Source organism: Bos indicus x Bos taurus, chromosome 2, assembly GCF_003369695.1.
Source record: "Bos indicus x Bos taurus breed Angus x Brahman F1 hybrid chromosome 2, Bos_hybrid_MaternalHap_v2.0, whole genome shotgun sequence".
Classification (NCBI taxonomy): domain Eukaryota; kingdom Metazoa; phylum Chordata; class Mammalia; order Artiodactyla; family Bovidae; genus Bos; species Bos indicus x Bos taurus.
Window position 1 is genome coordinate 5,405,000 of NC_040077.1, and position 17,557 is coordinate 5,422,556.

The following is a 17,557-nucleotide window of genomic DNA, read 5'->3' on the forward strand; positions in this document are numbered from 1 at the left end:
GGCCAAAGAGATTTTCCCCAGAGGCTGTATAATAGGTCACAGGCTACCCTAACAAGGCCTCCGGAAGTCAGCAGGCTTTTTCCTCTGTGACTATCTCATATATTCTAGGAATTATAAAGTTCCAAACTTCTACGTTGTTTAATGTCTTATATCCCTACAGGAAGGAACGCTATTCAAGAATAAGAGATTATCCTGAGTACTTTGCAACATGCATACTAGTTAACTATTAGGGGGAACAACCATATAGATATATAAAAATATATATTTTTATTAAAATATTATATATATATATATATATATATATATAATACATTCTGTATATAATAAGAGAAAAACCAGACAAGGATTTTAACATTTTGTTCCATTCAACCCTTCACCAACAGATCAGGAAAATATGGCAACAGCTACTGAGCCTGAATAGGAGAAGGCAATGGCACCCCACTCCAGTGCTCTTGCCTGGAAAATCCCACAGACGGAGGAGCCTGGTGGGTTGCAGTCCATGGGGTCGCTGGGAGTCGGACACGACTGAGCGGCTTCACTTTCACTTTTCACTTTCCTGCACTGGAGAAGGAAATGGCAACCCACTCCAGTGTTCTTGCCTGGAGAATCCCAGGGACGGGGGAGCCTCGTGGGCTGCCATCTATGGGGTCGCACAGAGTCGGACATGACTGAAGTGACTTAGCAGCAGCAGCAGCAACTGAGCCTGAATAAAGCACTAGCTTTTTAGTGTAGTCTCATGCATTGAAAATGGCGCAAAAGAAAATGTTTCTCTTTCCTTTACATGTCTACTTTGAGTTACTTCTATTTCATCTATCAGACATTACATTTCTTTTTGTTCTCCAATGTTACAGATCTTAAAAATGATCTTTTTAAGATTGAAAAAACTTAGCAACTTGGCATATATGCTCATTGGTTGCTGACAAAAATTTTAGAAAAATAAAGATGAAGAGAAAAAAACTCATTAATTTGAGCCTAGTAATTAGGAATCTTACACTACAATAAGCTAAGCTTATTTTTATATAACTTTTTCTTAATAGAGAATTAATGAGCTAAGAATCACAAAATACTCAAATGAAATAAGACAAACAGTATACTCAAAGAATTCTAAAATCTTTCTCACTGACTTATGATGTCCTTTGTGTCAGCCACATATTCTGGAAAAACTGGTCTTACTGTTCTCTAAACACACAGAGTATTTTCTTACCTCTGTGTCTTTGCCCATGCTGGTATTTCTTTGCAATGCCCCTACACTTTCCACCCCACATCCCTATCTTCTGAAATCCTACCCTTCTTTTAAAATCCAGCTCAGATGGTATCTCTTCGTTAAGCCTCCCCTCATCTCTTCTCATGCCAGAAATTCTCCCCCTGCCCAGCAGCCACAGAGAAGGTAGACATAAAGAAAGCAATGATGCTTGGTGAAGCCTTCTCAGGGGAGCAGTAACCCTGTACTGCCAATACTGACTACCTCAGTATCGGCTTCCGAAACCAAATGGACAGCTCCAGGACCTCAAATCGGACTCAGAGTACAAGGAGAATTTCAAATGCCTAGCGGGGACAGGCACATAACACCATTTATGCCAGTACTGGGTATTTTACAAAGCATCACACACTACACTATACACCTGTGTAGGTATACACACAGGCATTAACACACGTTTTGCATAAATCAATGCTCTGCAATACACAAGTTTAAAGAAAAAAAAACTAAGCAAAAACAGACAAAAAAACCAACACAAGTAAACACCTGTCCTAAATTCAAAGCCAAAGTCCCTATTCATTTCTAAAATCAAGAGTTTATTGTCTATAAGAACACTTGGGGTTTATTAGTCACTTGTCTGTTTAGAAAGGGTTAGAACTGTTATTCACAGAAAAAGGAAACAATGATTATCTTAATTCTAAATCCACAACTGTGCAAATGGCTTTGAGAAGTCTAGTAAAGTAATAAACTAATCTCATATAGAACTAATCAATTGGGGCTTCCCAGACGGCGCTAGTGGTAAAGAACCTGCTTGACAGCGCAGGAGACCTAAACGATGCATGTTCAATCCCTGGGTCGGGAAGATCCCTGGAGGAGGGCATGGCAACCCATCCCAGTATTTCTGCCTGGAGAATCCATAGACAGAGGAGCCTGGTGGGCTACAGTCCACAGGGTTCCAAAGAGTCAGACACAACTGAAGCAACTTAAAACACAGGCATAACTCAAATATCTCTAGTGAACATAAAGGACTGGAAGGGTCGCCTCTAACTTCAACCCAACACCGTGAGCTCCTAAAAAGAAATCCGAAACACTGTAACTGGATACAGAAATAATAAGCTTACATTTCAGATCAGGGCTATTCAGAGGGTCAGAAAGACTTATCAATATAGCCTAACAAGAAAACACTATAGCTCCAAGAGTCCATGAGATTCAAGATCTCAGACTTCAGTGTTCACCGGTGACCTCTGAAGCTAGACAAAAAGAAACCATGGCTTGAAAATGTGAGAACGGCCTGAGTCACAATGGCGTGGAGGGTCAATGGTGAGAAAGAGATGCAGACATATTCTCTAATAACCCAGCAGCTGACTGGTTACCTTTCCCGGCCACAGGGTAGGCTTTGTACCTTCCTGCCTCTAAATCCTCCAATGGCACATGCCCTTTGGTAGTTTCTTTGTTGATCCAGCTTCCCTTCTAGAGGCAGAGTCACTAACAGATAAATCCACAGGGGTCCTCTCTTACTCATTATTTTGAGATGCAACAGGAGAAAATATTTCACCAGTTAGCTCTTTCGATGGCCTTAGGTCATTTCAGTAAGTTTTCTGAGTACTATGTGTGAGGTTAACCCATCTTAAACACTACTCCAGAGTTAACACTGAAGTAGATTACAAACATAAGCATAATTTTTAAAAAGGTGCTCATTTTGGACAACATTTTTCTTCTGTGAAAACCACTGTGTACAGCTAAAGCCTTTAGAATGCAAAGATATTTACTCATGGCCATTCATGATTTCATCAAACAGATTTTAAGTCCTACTAAGTACAAGGCACTACTATAAACTAAGTAAAATAGAGGACAGACAGATAAGAGCTCTATTTTCACCTAATGGGGCAGACCAGTAACAAATCAGAAACACATACATAACAGTTTCAGAAACGGCTAAGTGCTATGAAAACAAGCAAGCCACGCCAGGACAAAGAGCCCAGATGTGATGATGGGGTAACAGTGCCTCTTTAGAAAGGGAAGCAGGGAACTGCGAAGAAACTCAACTACAAGCTGAAGCCATGTGAAGATTTAGAGAGAGATCCAGGGAGAGGCAACAACCAGCCAGTGCTGAGGCATAAATGAGTTTGACGTGTTCCAGCAACAGAAGGTCGGTCAGTGGAACTGGGACACAGTAAGAATGGGGAAGTGTGGAAGCAGATGAGGTTAGAGAGTCGAGTCAGAGTCAGCTCGTGCAGGGTCTTCGGTGTCTCAGGAAAAAGTGTAGATTTTATTCTAGGCACAGTAGACAGCCAATAGATTTAAGCAAGAAAGGGATGTATGTTTTTAAAAGATTAACTCTGGCTTTGGTATAAATGAAAAATTATTGCAAGCAATCAGATGCTTAGCAAGAATAATCTGATTATGGAAATTTAGGATAAACACAGCTTGTTTTCCTTAACAAGAAATTAAATAATGAATGACCAAGAGTAATGACCTCTCTCCCCTGTCCAAGAAAAAAAGGAGCTGCCTGCTCTGCTTCAGACTGGCCTTTAGAAAAGTATCAATCCAAATTAAGGAGCTGCTGCTGCTGCTGCTGCTAAGTCGCTTCAGTCGTATCCAACTCTGTGTGACCCCATAGACGGCAGCCCACCAGGCTTCCCTGTCCCTGGGATTCTCCGGGCAAGAACACTGGAGTGGATTGCCATTTCCTTCTCCAATGCATGAGACTGAAAAGTGAAAGTGAAGTCGCTCAGTCATGTCTGACTCTAGCGACCCCATGGACTGCAGCCTACCAGGCTCCTCCATCCATGGGATTGTCCAGGCAAGAGTAGGGTGCCATTGCCTTCTCCGAAATTAAGGAGCAGTCATTCTGAAACCGGTTCTGAGAGCCCTAAGAAAAACATATTTTTCTTGCTCAACTCACCTTGCTACTCACAGGTCTAAAATCAGAAAGACAGCCTCAGAAGTGATACCCTAAAAGAGGCTTTTAATTATAGTGAAGTTTTCATAACTTATAGCTACTAAAGTGTCACTTCTCTCAGATATTTAATATATAGAAATTAAACTTTAGCTCCTTTAAGTCTACTTGATGACTAATGATGTAAATAAAATCATAAAAGGAACTGTTTAACCAGTAAAGAGTTTTAACCGTGTAAGAAACACCTGTTTACAAATCAACCTTTGATAAACTGACTAGGCACCAAGCTCATCACTGTTGATTCCTTCTAGGAATTTTCTGAGTACCTAGTTCAAATTACTATGGATACTTCAAAGTGACCAAATTCTGTACCATTTTTCAGATTCCACAATTCACACTTTCTCACTAGCTGGAGGGACCATTCTGTCTTTTTCAGTTGAACTAGTAAGCAAACACTATTAGCATAAGAAAAGATAACACATAATCATACCTCTACTTTAATTCTCTTCGGGGATAATTCATCTCTCTCTCCACATTTTGACCTGAGGGGAATGAGAGAGAGAAAAATTTGAGAAGGTAATACATTTTTTCTAAAGGCATCTAAATCTATAAACTTCCACCAAAACAAGTAACTCTGGAACCTTGCCACCAGAAATAAGACATTCATAATGAACATTAAATAATGAAAAAAGGACTTCTCATCATTTCTAAGTTAACAATGGGGAAACAGACAAACACAAGTACATGATACATTATAAAAGGCCACTACCTAAGAATGCCTAACACAGAGAATACCCAGTATTAATGAGGACCACAAAATGAAAAAGGGGGAAAATCGAGGACTGTACTCTATGAGAGCCTTCATGGACCAGTACAATTTAGAATAAAGTGACAACAATGACCATTTAGGATGAATGCTTAAGGCTACATGAGATTAAAGTGCATTTTGTCTACCTATCAAAACCATACATGCATCTTCCATTGATCTTTAGGTACCCCTCTGCTGGGAATCTATCCCACAGAAGCACATACACAAACATCAAATGTAACTGCCAATTCAACCATGGCGAGTCATAAATTTTTAAGTTATACCTCAACACAAAAGATGTTAAAATGTGGAAAAACACATCTCAGAATCAAGAAAATATGTATGAGGTTCCAGTGGTATTACTTATAATGACAAAAGACTAGAGACAACTCATGTGTCCGTCAAGGGACTAGTTAAATGAATTATGGTAGATGCACATAATGCAGTTTCCTGCAGCTGTTAAAAAACAAATAAACGAAAAAAAGTGACAAAGATGGATCTGTACTAATACAGCAAGACCTCTAGCACATGGTAAACCAAGAATGAAATACAACATAATGCAGACACATGCTACTTCCTGTTTTTTCCAAAAAAAAGGTATAAGTGAGAAATACATGCACACAGACAAACACTAGAAGGATGAAAAAGAGACTAACAAAAAGTACTAACAGTGAGAAGAGGAACAGAGGAAGAAGACAGAAACGAGAGCGCAACTTTTGGCATCAGCTCTTTACTGAGTTTCAACTTATAATGTGAAAGTCTTTTGTATTCTAAAATGATTTAACTTAAAATATACAAATGTAAATAAATACTATAAAAAATAAAAATTGCTGAAAGCAGTGGCTTCTGGGTCTTAGTATTCAGAAGGAAGGGGGAGCAGGGTAACTGCTTTGCAATAAGCCTTGTGTACTATAAGACTTCATATATCATGTACATGTACTACTTGGATTAAAGAAAATTTTGTGTAAATGTCAGAAAGAAAATTTTGTATAATACAGTGAAGAAAACCTCACAAAAATCAGCTCTTGAACACTCAACTAAAAAAAAAAAAAAAAAGAAAATCTTATAAACAATCCTCTAATGTTGCTGTATATTCTTACCCTGATTGTTTATTTTGCATAATTTTACTTGTTGCTGATTTCTAAGTATGTGGGCTCTTGACAGAACAGACGACAAAGCCACCATGAGTTAGGGAAAATAATGGTGATGAAACCAAGTGCCTGTCTAGGTGGTTTTCAAGTTTGAACACGCACAAGAATCACAGCAGCTGCTTGTGAAAGTTTGGACTCTAAGGTTCCATCCCCAGAGGATGTGATTTATTAGAGCTGGGAAGGGCGCTCAAGATACGGTCTTTTCAACATACACTCAGTCATGCTAATTCAGCTCCTCACAGCAGCAGTGGCAAACAGCTGATACTGCACTGGAAATCAGGGTCCACACGAAGCCAAGTGAACAAAATCAAAATGTTCCTCTATCTATAGACGATGCTTAGGTTTTAAGTGAGGATAAGATGAAGAATATATTATGTGTATGTTTACATTAAATTTTAAAATCACCACTGCTTTTCAAAATGGGGTTTTTTATTTCAAACACATATTCCATACTTCACTCACTAGTAACCTAGTATTTTCCAATTTTCCTTTGCATACTGGGTAATGAAGTCTTTATCTCTTGAGCTAATCTCATCAGATGGCAAAGTGAAGTTGCTCAATTGTGTCCAACTCTTTGTGACCACATGGAACTGTAGCCTGCCAGGCTCCTCTGTCCATGGGATTTTCCAGGCAAGAATATTGGAGTGTGTTGGCCACTTCCTTTTCCAGGGGATCTTCCCAACTCAGGGATCTAACCCAGGTCCCCCACATTGCAGGCAGATTCTTTACCGTCTGAGCCACTAGGGAAGCCCCTCAGATCGGCAAACACTTTGCGAAAGAAAACACATTCCTTTCAGAGAGAGTTCAAAAAGTTCATGGAGTTTGTGTAGTGTACAAATGTCTATAAATGCTGCTTAACTAAATCCTTTCATCACACTCAAAACCAAAGCATCCACGTGAGAGAAGAATGTTGAGAACCACTACCAGACCAATGCTCCAGTGCTAGGGAACTATCTTTCAAAAGACAGTACAAGACGACTAAACGAATTAACGAAAACCACTTCAGCAACAATGTTTTGAAAATTCACTGTTGACAGAATTATTTAATTACACTTCTACTTTTCTTAAATATACTCTATCAACGAACGGATTGTGTTTCAAGCTCTACTTTATCAAACTGCAAAAATACTGTCAGTTAAACACTTACTTGGTGGTTCGGTAAGTATATTTATAGGTGACTTCTCGAGAAATCTGCCTGGCCAGGGCAAAAAGCTCATCTCTTCTTGTCAGCAGGGCATTATCCTTTACACAGAGCTGAGCGGCTGCTTCATTAACGGTGAGCTGCGTTTCAAAAGTTTCACAAGTTATAAGTATTTTTATTTCATCAATATAGAAAATGTTTCACTTAAGAATATAAAAATGTCACATCATTATGTAGTTAGATCACAATTTATGAAAATCAGAATACCCTTTACTCCTAATTAGTCTTACTGCCTAATTTCAGAAGAAAATCAAGTCACCTACACCTCTCAGAACTCAAACTAATCAAAACAGTCATCTTGGTTTTATGTATTTACATGCTTTATTTATTTTTAAGTGTAAGAATTTATGGAAAATAAGCAAAATAAAAAGTTAAAAAATGTTCTGCATCTTTTTTTGTTTATAAGAAACCAAGGGATCTGATTATACAATATGGTGATAATATTTCCTTAACTAAAACAGAATATATCTCAAAATATACAAGCAGTTCATGCAGCTGAACACCAGAAAAATAAACAACCCAATCCAAAAATGGGCCAAAGAACTAAACAGACATTTCTCCAAAGAAGATATACAGATGGCTAACAAACACATGAAAAAATGCTCAACATCACTCATTATCAGAGAAATGCAAATCAAAACCACAATGAGGTACCATCTCATGCCGGTCAGAATGGCTGCTATCCAAAAGTCTACAAACAATAAATGCTGGAGAGGGTGTGGAGAAAAGGGAACCCTCTTACACTGTTGGTGGGAATGCAAACTAGTACAGCCACTATGGAGAACAGTGTGGAGATTCCTTAAAAAACTGGAACTAGAACTGCTTTACTAGTACTACTACTAAGTCACTTCAGTCATGTCCGACTCTGTGCGACCCCATAGACGGCAGCCCACCAGGCTCTGCTGTCCCTGGGATTCTCCAGGCAAGAACACTGGAGTGGGTTGCCATTTCCTTCTCCAATGCATGAAAGTGAAAAGTGAAAGTGAAGTCGCTCAGTCATGTCCGACTCTAGCGACCCCATGGACTGCAGCTTATCAGGCTCCTCTGTCCATGGGATTTTCCAGGCAAGAGTACTGGAGTGGGTTGCCATTGCCTTCTCCGAGAACTGCCTTATGACCCAGCAATCTCACTGCTGGGCATAGACACCGAGGAAACCAGAATTGAAAGAGACATGTGTACCCCAATGTTCATCACATCACTGTTTACAATAGCCAGGACATGGAAGCAACCTAGATGTCCATCAGCAGATGAGTGGATAAGAAAGCTGTGGTACATATACACAATTGAATATTACTCAGCTATTAAAAAGAATGCATTTGAATCAGTTCTAATGAGGTGGATGAAACTGGAGCCTATTACACAGAGTGAAGTCAGTTAGAAATAAAAACACCAATACAGTATATTAATGTACATATATGGAATTTAGAAAGATGGTAACGATGACCCTATATGTGAGACAGCAAAAGAGACACCGATATAAAGAACAGACTTTTGGACTCTGAGGCAGAAGGCAAGGGTGGGATGATTTGAGAGAATAGCATTGAAACATATATATTACCATATGTGAAATAGATCACCAGTCCAAATTCGATGCATGAAACAGGGCACTCAAAGCCGGTGCACTGGGATGACCCGGAGGGATGGGAGGGGAAGGGAGATGGGAGGGGGGGTTTGGGATGGGGGACATATGTACACCCGTGGTTGATTCATGTCAATGTATGGCAAAAACCACTACAATATTGTAAAGTAATTAGCCTCCAATTAAAATAAATTAATTTACAAAACTGAATATACATCATCTGATAGATATTTTTAAATGTGAACTGACATGAAAATTCTTAGGAAGGAATAAAAAGTAAATGATATTCATTAAATATTTACAAAATCACTTAGTAAAAGATAATGAAGTATTATCACACACGAGGGCTAAAAAGGAAAAACAAGGTCTTGGAATTACCAAATCTCTAAGATTGAGATTGTTGTTGTGTAGTTACTAAGCTGTGTCTGACTCTCTGTGACCCCATGAACTGCAGCACACCACGCTTCCTTGTCCTTCACTATCTCCTCGAGTTTGTTCAAACTCATGTCCATTGAGTCAGTGATGCAATCCAACCATCTCATCCTCTGTCACCCCCTTCTCTGCTTATCCTCAATCTTTCCCAGTTATCCAGGTCTTTTCCAATGAGTCGACTCTGCATTAGGTGGCCAAAGTGTTAGAGCTTCAGCATCAGTCCTTTCAGTGAAAATTCAGGGTTGATTTCCTTTAGGATTGACTGGTTTGATCTCTTTGCTGTCTAAGGTACTCTGAAGAGTCTTCTCTAGCACCACAGTTTGAAACATCAATTCTTCTTTATGGTCCAACTCTCATATCCGTACATGACTACTGGAAAAGCCATAGCTTTAACTATACGGACCTTTGTTGGCAAAGTGATGTCTCTGTTTTTTAATACGCTGTATAGGTTTGTCATAGCTTTTCTTCCAAGGAGCAAATGTGTTTTAATTTCATGTAATTCTACTCTTTTATCTAAGTGTTAAATATTGCCAATATAGAGTTGCTCATTGACCAAACACCAGTTCTAAAAATTTAAGTATCAAATGTTATCCTAAACTCCAAGTCTATAATTTGCTTAATGGACTAGAAAATGTTTTTTCATAAAATTTTGTCAATTTAAACAGATGTAAGAAACTGCCAAGGGGTATATCAGACTTTTTTAAAAAGCAAGAAACCCATTCCAGGCATGATTGACGGCAAACTGACAGGATTTGAAGGCAGAGAGGTGTAGGAGGAGTCTGCTCCATCACTTACCAGCTGTGTAATTTTGGACATGTAAAAACATCTCAGAGCCTTAGTTTTCTCTGAGGCAAAACAGGATAATATCACTACCTCCAAGGACTCTAAGAAGTGAGAAGGCACACTTGCCACAAAGTTGTTTTAGTATCGATTCTCATTCTCCTCTGATAAGGAATCAGGCATTTACTCTTCCTCCCGACCCAGACATCCCACTTTATTCACAATAATTTTTTAAAAAAAGTTTTGAAAAGAGAAGCAAAAGAAAACAAATGCAACATGCATTCCATCCAGAATGACTATTAATATTTTTATGCATATTATTCCAATATTCCTTTGTGTACATACATGTGAACACAGGTGTATAACCTCCTTTCCTTCACTTAACATATGCTGTATTTTTACTTTTTTATGTTAAGGCAGAGACTTGGCTTGTCAGTCTCTGGCATGGGTTGTGAGCTTAATAAATACTGACTAATGAATGTATTTAAGTATTCTTTACATTGTAATTTTTACCACCTAGACACACAAATCACTGCAGATGGTGACTGGAACCATGAAATTAAAAGGCACTTATTCCTTGGAAGGAAAGTTATAACCAACCTAGACAGCATATTAAAAAACAGAGATATTACTTTGCCAACAAAGGTCTGTCTAGTCAAAGCTACGGTTTTTCCAGTGGTCATGTATGGATGTGAGAGTTGGGCCATAAAGAAAGCTGAGCACCAAGGAATTGATGCTTTGAACTGTGGTGTTGGAGAAGACTCGTGAGAGTCCCTTGGACTGCAAGGAGATCCAACCAGTCCATCCTAAAGGAAATCAGCCTGGAATATTCATTGGAAGGACTGATGCTGAGTTGAAATTCCAATACTCCGGCCACCTGATGTGAAGAACTGACTCATTTGAAAAGACCCTGATGCTGGGAAAGACTGAAGGCAGGAGGAGAAGGGGATGACAGAGGATGAGATGGTTGGATGATATCACCAACTCGATGGACATGAGTCTGAGTAGGCTCCGGGAGTTGGTGATGGACAGGGAAGCCTGGTGTGTTGCAATCCATGGGGTTGCAAAGAGTCGGACATGACTGAGTGACTGAACTGAACTGAATGCTTGTAATATGGCTACTAGCAATTAAGGCCAGGTTTCTTATTTTAAACCCATGGCTGAATATAAAAGCATAATAGGAAGAAATTATTTTCAGCCTTCTCCCTCCCATCCTAAAGAATCATCAGTAGATCAATTTCTTCCCGAAGTGCTTTTGATAAGCACAATGTTACAGGAGCAAAAAGTAAAATATACTTCAAAGAATAATTTCCTACATAAATTAACTTCAATTGCAGCTTAGTGGTAGCTACAATGACTTTTAAATATCCTTTTCGAGTTGCTTGTTATGTAGCTGGTTCTTTTTTGTGCTCATAAACCTAAGTAAGTATGGAGAAATTCTAATTGTCAGTAAGATATTTTAATTGACAACATTTCAGAGGTACAAGCTCATGCACAACCATAGATAACAACTTTTCAACATAAATTAAAAACAGTGTTCTAGTATTCCTTCCATCATCCTACCAGAAACCAAGAAAAACAAACAGAACGCAATCTCTGTAAACTGAATTCAGGCTCCAACAGACCAAAAAACTATACTGAACTCCCCAGGCCCTCAGAGAGCCTTCTGGCAGAAAAACCGAAGCTAGAGAAATAACCGTAGCTCACTCCAAGTTGTAATAGGAAGCCAATTCATCAAGCTTTCCCCTCAAAAATGTATTTTCTGTAACTATCTTCTAGATTTCATAATCCTCGTTGCTAATAATTAAATCAGTAACAATGATGCATTAAAAAAAAAAAAAAGTTCTCCAAAACCAGTAGTTAAGTCACTGAAGCACCAAGCTAGCTTTTTAAAAGTTCTAAGTTTCTAATTTTGTTAGAAGTATAAAATAAGATAGTCTCCCTCATTGGTTTACTTACTTCCTCCACTTCCTACTTTCATAGCTAAAAATACCAAAATTCCATTCATATCTTTGTGAAAAGATTTCTTAAAGTTAGCCTTCTATTATTTATAACTAGATTTTAAAACTGTCTTTGCTGGGAATATTTAAAATGATAATCTTTAACAATCAAATGAGTGTGACTTTCAATTAAGCTTCACATAAGTGTTAGCATAAAACTACAACATGAAGGCTAGGTAACAGGGAGGCTCAGAGGGCAATCAAGACTTTCATTTCCAGCACGGGGAGGGCTATGTACCATGCCTGGCCCTTCTCACATTTCTCACAGGAAAAATGTTGACTAAAATAGAAAGAAAAAATATCTTTACATTAATAAGCCAGCAAGACAGTAAGAACTACTGAAGCCAAAATGAATGAAGACCATATCTCAAAAGATTAAGCTGAGGACAGATGTCAAACCAGATGAACTTGAGCTTCAATCTTCACCGCCTTCTTAGACTGCTGAGCGTGGGGAGAGAGTGAGAGAAATACGCCAGAACCCATCAAAGGAGAGGCTGAAGAGTCAAAGACCTTTCCTCCACAAAGGTGAAAAATAATACGAAAGAACTACAGCGAAATGTAAGACAGAATCAGAAATACACCTGTTCACGGTCCCCCCTTGCCCACCGGGAAATGCAAGGAGAATTACCTGTCCTGAACTTTATTACTAATTAGGAGAGAATTTTATAAACCCAAATCAGCTCTTCACATGGATTTTCAGCCCTAATTCACACCAACAGCCTGAGAATTCACTTTCATGGGGCTCCAGAGTTGTAGTGTGTGAAGTACAGGTGCCTGGTAGAAGCAAAAACAAGAAACCTCTAGGAGAGTCCATTTTCTTCCTAACTCTCAAAACATTCCCACAGTTTCAAGAAATATGAGCTCATAGACAGAAATCATTAAACAAAGAAAGAAGGAGTCAAAAGTAAAAACCAGCAGACAGACCCTCAAGGACTTCATTTAAAGAGATAAAAGGAGTTGCAAATATGACTAAAAGAGTAATATAGTAAAAATGACCAAGAAAAATTGAGAAGTCAGAAGGAGAGAAGAATTAAGGAGGAAGAAGAATTGGGGCATAGGAAAAAAAGACGTCTAAAGCAGACAATAGTCACCTAACCACTGGCTTCTAAACACAATGAAAGCTAAAGGCCAAGGAAATGATACTTTTGATTACGAACAGAAAGTAAATGACAATATAGAATTAGATACCCAAAATGAGTAGCAATTAAGAATGAAGGCAAAGCTACTGGAGGAGGTGATGCAATTCCAAATGAGCTATTTCAAATCCTAAAAGATGATGCTGTTAAAGTGCTGCATTCAATATGCCAGCAAATTTGGAAAACTCAGCAGTGGCCATAGGACTCGTTAGTTTTCATTCCAATCCCAAAGAAAGGCAATGCCAAAGAAGCCAAACTACTGTACAACTGTGCTCGTCTCACACGTTAGTAAGGTAATGCTCAAAATCCTTCAAGCCAGGCTTTAGCAGTATGTGAAACGAAAACTTCCAGATGTACAAGCTGGATTTAGAAAAATGAGCAGAACCACAGATCAAATTGGCAGCATCTGCTGGATCACAGAAAAAAGCAAGGGAATTACAGAAAAATATCTGCTTCACTGACTATGCTTAAAGCCTTTGACTGTGTGGATCACAACAAACTGTGGAAAATTCTTAAAGAGATGCGAATACCAGACTACTTTATCTGTCTCCTGAGAAATCTGTATGCAGGTCAAGAAGCAACAGTTAGAACTGGACATGGAACAACGACTGGTTCAAAATTGGCAAAGGAGTACATCAAGGCTGTATATTCTCACTATGCGTATTTAATTTATATGCACAGTACATCATGAGAAATGCTCGGCGAGATGAAGCACAAGCTGGAATCAAGGTTGCCGGGAGAAATATCAATAACTTCAGATATGCAGATGCCACCACCCTTATGGCAGAAAGTGAAGAGGAACTAAAGATAAAGAGCCTCTTGATGAAAGAAGAGTGTGAAAAAGCTGATTTAAAACTCAACATTCAGAAAACTAAGATCATGGCATCCAGTCCCATCACTTCATGGCAAATAGATGGGGAAACAGTGGAAACAGTGCCAGACTTTATTTTCTTCAGCTCCAAAATCACTGCAGATGGCGACTCCAGCCATGAAATTAAAAGACACTTCCTCCTTGGAAGGAAAGCTATGACCATCCTAGACAGCATATTAAAAAGCAGAGATATTACTTTGCCAACAAAGGTCCATTTAGTCGAAGCTATGGTTTTTCCAGTAGTCATGTCTGGATGTGAGAGTTGGACCATAAAGAAAGCTGAGCGCCGAAGAATTAATTGATGCTTTTGAACTGTGGTGTTGGAGAGGACTCTTGAGAGTCCCTTGGACTGCAAGGAGATCCAACCAGTCCATCCTAAAGGAAATCAGTTCTGGAAGGACTGATGCTGAAGCTGAAACTCCCAATATTTGGGCCACCTGCTGCGAAGAACTGACTCATTGGAAAAGACCCTGATGCTGGGAAAGACTGAAGGCAGGAGGAGAAGGGGATGACAGGATGAGATGGTTGGATGGCATCACTGACTCTATGGACATGAGCTCCAGAAGTTGGTGATGGACAGGGAAGCCTAGTGTGCTGCAATGAATGAGGTAGCAAAGAGTTGGATGTGACTGAGCGACTGAACTGAACTGAGAAAAGCTTTTGTATACATATATATATAAATATGTACAACAAATATATTTTAGAAAACATTTTTTCCTAACTAAAAAATTATGACATTTTGGTTCCACTTGTTTGACTCAGTATGAATAAAATGCTAGATTTCTAATTAAAAAATAGATATGCAACAAAGGTCTACTGTATAGCACAGGGAACTATAGTCAGTATCTTGTAATAACTTACGATGGAAAAAATTTCAAAAATAATATATCTGTATTTGTATAACCAAATCACCTTGTGCTGTACCTGAATCATAAGTCAACTATACTTTAATAAAAAATATATATATTAAAAAAAATCAAGATGCACAGTCTGGAAATGGGGCAGATGATTTGTAGTAAGAAAATAACTCTTGAAAATATGCTGCCTCAGATGTATACCCATCAATATCTCAGTACTAATACAGCCAATATCCTCCTCTTCTACCCAAACTTACTGCCACATTTCAAGTGCGATTTATCTGTTGTCAACCCAAGAAAATAAATTGCTTTACTATTAAAAAAAAAAAAAACACTCTCTCCTTGGAAGGAAAGCTATGACAAACCTAGACAGTGCATTAAAAAGCAAAGAAATCACTTTGCTGACAAAGGTCTGTGTAGTCAAAGCTATAGTTTTTCCAGTGGTCATGTACAGATGTGAGAGTTGGACCCTAAAGAAGGCTGAGCACCGAACAACTGATGTGTTCAAACTGTGATGCTGGAGAAGACTCTTGAGAGTCCCTTGGACAGCAAGGAGATCCAACCAGTCAATCCTAATGGAAATCAACCCTGAATATTCATCGGAAGGACTGATGCTAAAGCTGAAGCTCCAATACTCTGGCCAACTGATGCAAAGAGCTGAGGCAATGGAAAAGATTCTGATGCTGGGAAAGAATGAGGGAAGGAGAAGGGGGCAACAGGGGATGAAGTGGTTGGAGGGAATCACTGACTCAATGGATACGAGTTTGAGCGAATTCCAGGAGATAGTAACAGACAGGGAAGCCTGGCATGCTGCAGTGCACAGGGTTGCACAGAGTCGAACACAACTTAGCGACAGAACAACAATAACAACAAAAATGAGGGCAGAATGAAGATATTTTCCAATAGGGTAGGCAAGGAGAGAGTCTGCCTACAGTAGGTCTTCATTAAGAAAATTCCAGATAACGCACTTCAAGCTAAAGGACCCTAGTTCCAGATGGTAAACGTGAAATATGAAAAAGGGGAAGGGAAGAAATACAAAATAAAGGAAATAAATTCAAAACATCAGTCACTGTAATAAATTTAAATGGACCAAATGTTTGCATTAAAAGACAAAGAATGTAATACAGGATTTTTTAAAAACCCAACTATCAGTATTTACGAGAGATATATCGAAAACACAGATTCAGAAAAACCAAAGTAAAAGGATGGAAAAAGAAGTAACAAGCAATTAGTAACAAAAAGAAAGCACATGTATTAATATCAACACAAAAAATTTTAAAAAATGCATTATTAAAAAATCAATAAGGCCACTACATAATTCAAAGAGAAACAGACAACTCCACAATCAAAGTAGGTGATTTTAACACACAACTCAGTTACTGATAGAGCAAGCCGACAAAATAATAAAAGATTCAGTCTACAGAAGTTTTGAATAACAGACCTAAAAAGCTTGTTAAAACAAACACACACAGAACACTCTAACAACAACTGCAGAAGCACATTTAAAACACTGACCACATACGGGGCCATAACTAATATCTCTCCATATTTTAAAGGGCTGTTGCTGCTGCTGCTGCTGCTAAATCGCTTCAGTCGTGTCCGACTCTGTGCGACCCCATAGACGGCAGCCCACCAGGCTCCCCGGTCCCTGGGATTCTCCAGGCAAGAACACTGGAGTGGGTTGCCATTTCCTTCTCCAATGCATGAAAGTGAAAAGTGAAAGTGAAGTTGCTTAGTCATGTCCGACTTTTTGCAACCCCATGGATTGCAGCCTACCAGGCTCCTCTGTCCATGGGATTTTCCAGGCAAGAGTACTGGAGTGGGGTGCCATATCATGCAAATCATGTTCTCTGATCACAATGTAATCAGTTAGAAATCATTAGGAAAAAGATCTAAGGAAAAACCTCTCATATTAGGAAAAAAAAAAAAATAATTTGTGAACAGAAAGCATAAATAAAAAAGAGAAATAATCAGAATTGAAACCTTTGGGAATAATGCTAATTCAATATATAGTGAGAATTCATGGCTTTAATTGCTTACATTAGAAAAGAACAGCTGAACATTAATGAACTCAGGATAAAATGTAAGTTAGAACAATAAACTATACGAAAGCAGATGTAAACAAACACAACATTAACTACAAAGATCAATTAAGCCAAAAGTGCTTCCTAATAAAGAAGTGGGAAAGCTTTTCTGTAAAAGGTCAGATAATAATATTTTAGGCTTTACAGGCCAGTCTGTGTCACAACCACCCAACCCTACACTGTAGCTCAAAAGCAGCCACAGATAATGCATAAACAGAAAGGCATGTCTGTATTCCAAAGAAAGTCTATCTGCAAAATTAGGAAGTGGGCAAAATGTTGCCCACAGGCTTTGGTCTGCAGATCCCTGAAAAGATTAATATAACTGACAAATCTCTGGCAAGACTGATCAGGGGGAAAGAGACAAAGGTACAAACAATATTAGGTTTTAAAAACTATAAACTATCCCAGTAAGTTTGAACACTTAGATGAAATGGACAAATTCTCATTTGTCCATTTGTCCATTTATCAAAAGTGACTCAAGAAGTGACACTAACCTAATAGCCCTATAATCTACTTTTTAAAATGATCGAAAGGAAATATCCAGCATTTCTTTCAAGTATG

At 38.6% G+C, this 17,557-nt stretch overlaps 1 protein-coding gene across 4 annotated transcripts in view; it reads right to left on the minus strand.

Annotated features, from left to right (window-relative positions):
- NAB1 (NGFI-A binding protein 1) overlaps positions 1–17,557 on the minus strand; it is a 49,460-nt gene that overhangs the window by 13,532 nt on the left and 18,371 nt on the right. For all 4 annotated transcript variants that reach the window (XM_027555228.1, XM_027555218.1, XM_027555208.1 and 1 more), the window contains exons 3-4: positions 7,204–7,337; positions 4,588–4,639 (exon numbers count right to left, since the gene is read on the minus strand). In XM_027555228.1, coding sequence (XP_027411029.1) covers positions 4,588–4,639; positions 7,204–7,337 — 186 coding nt within the window. The remainder of the gene's footprint in view (positions 1–4,587; positions 4,640–7,203; positions 7,338–17,557) is intronic.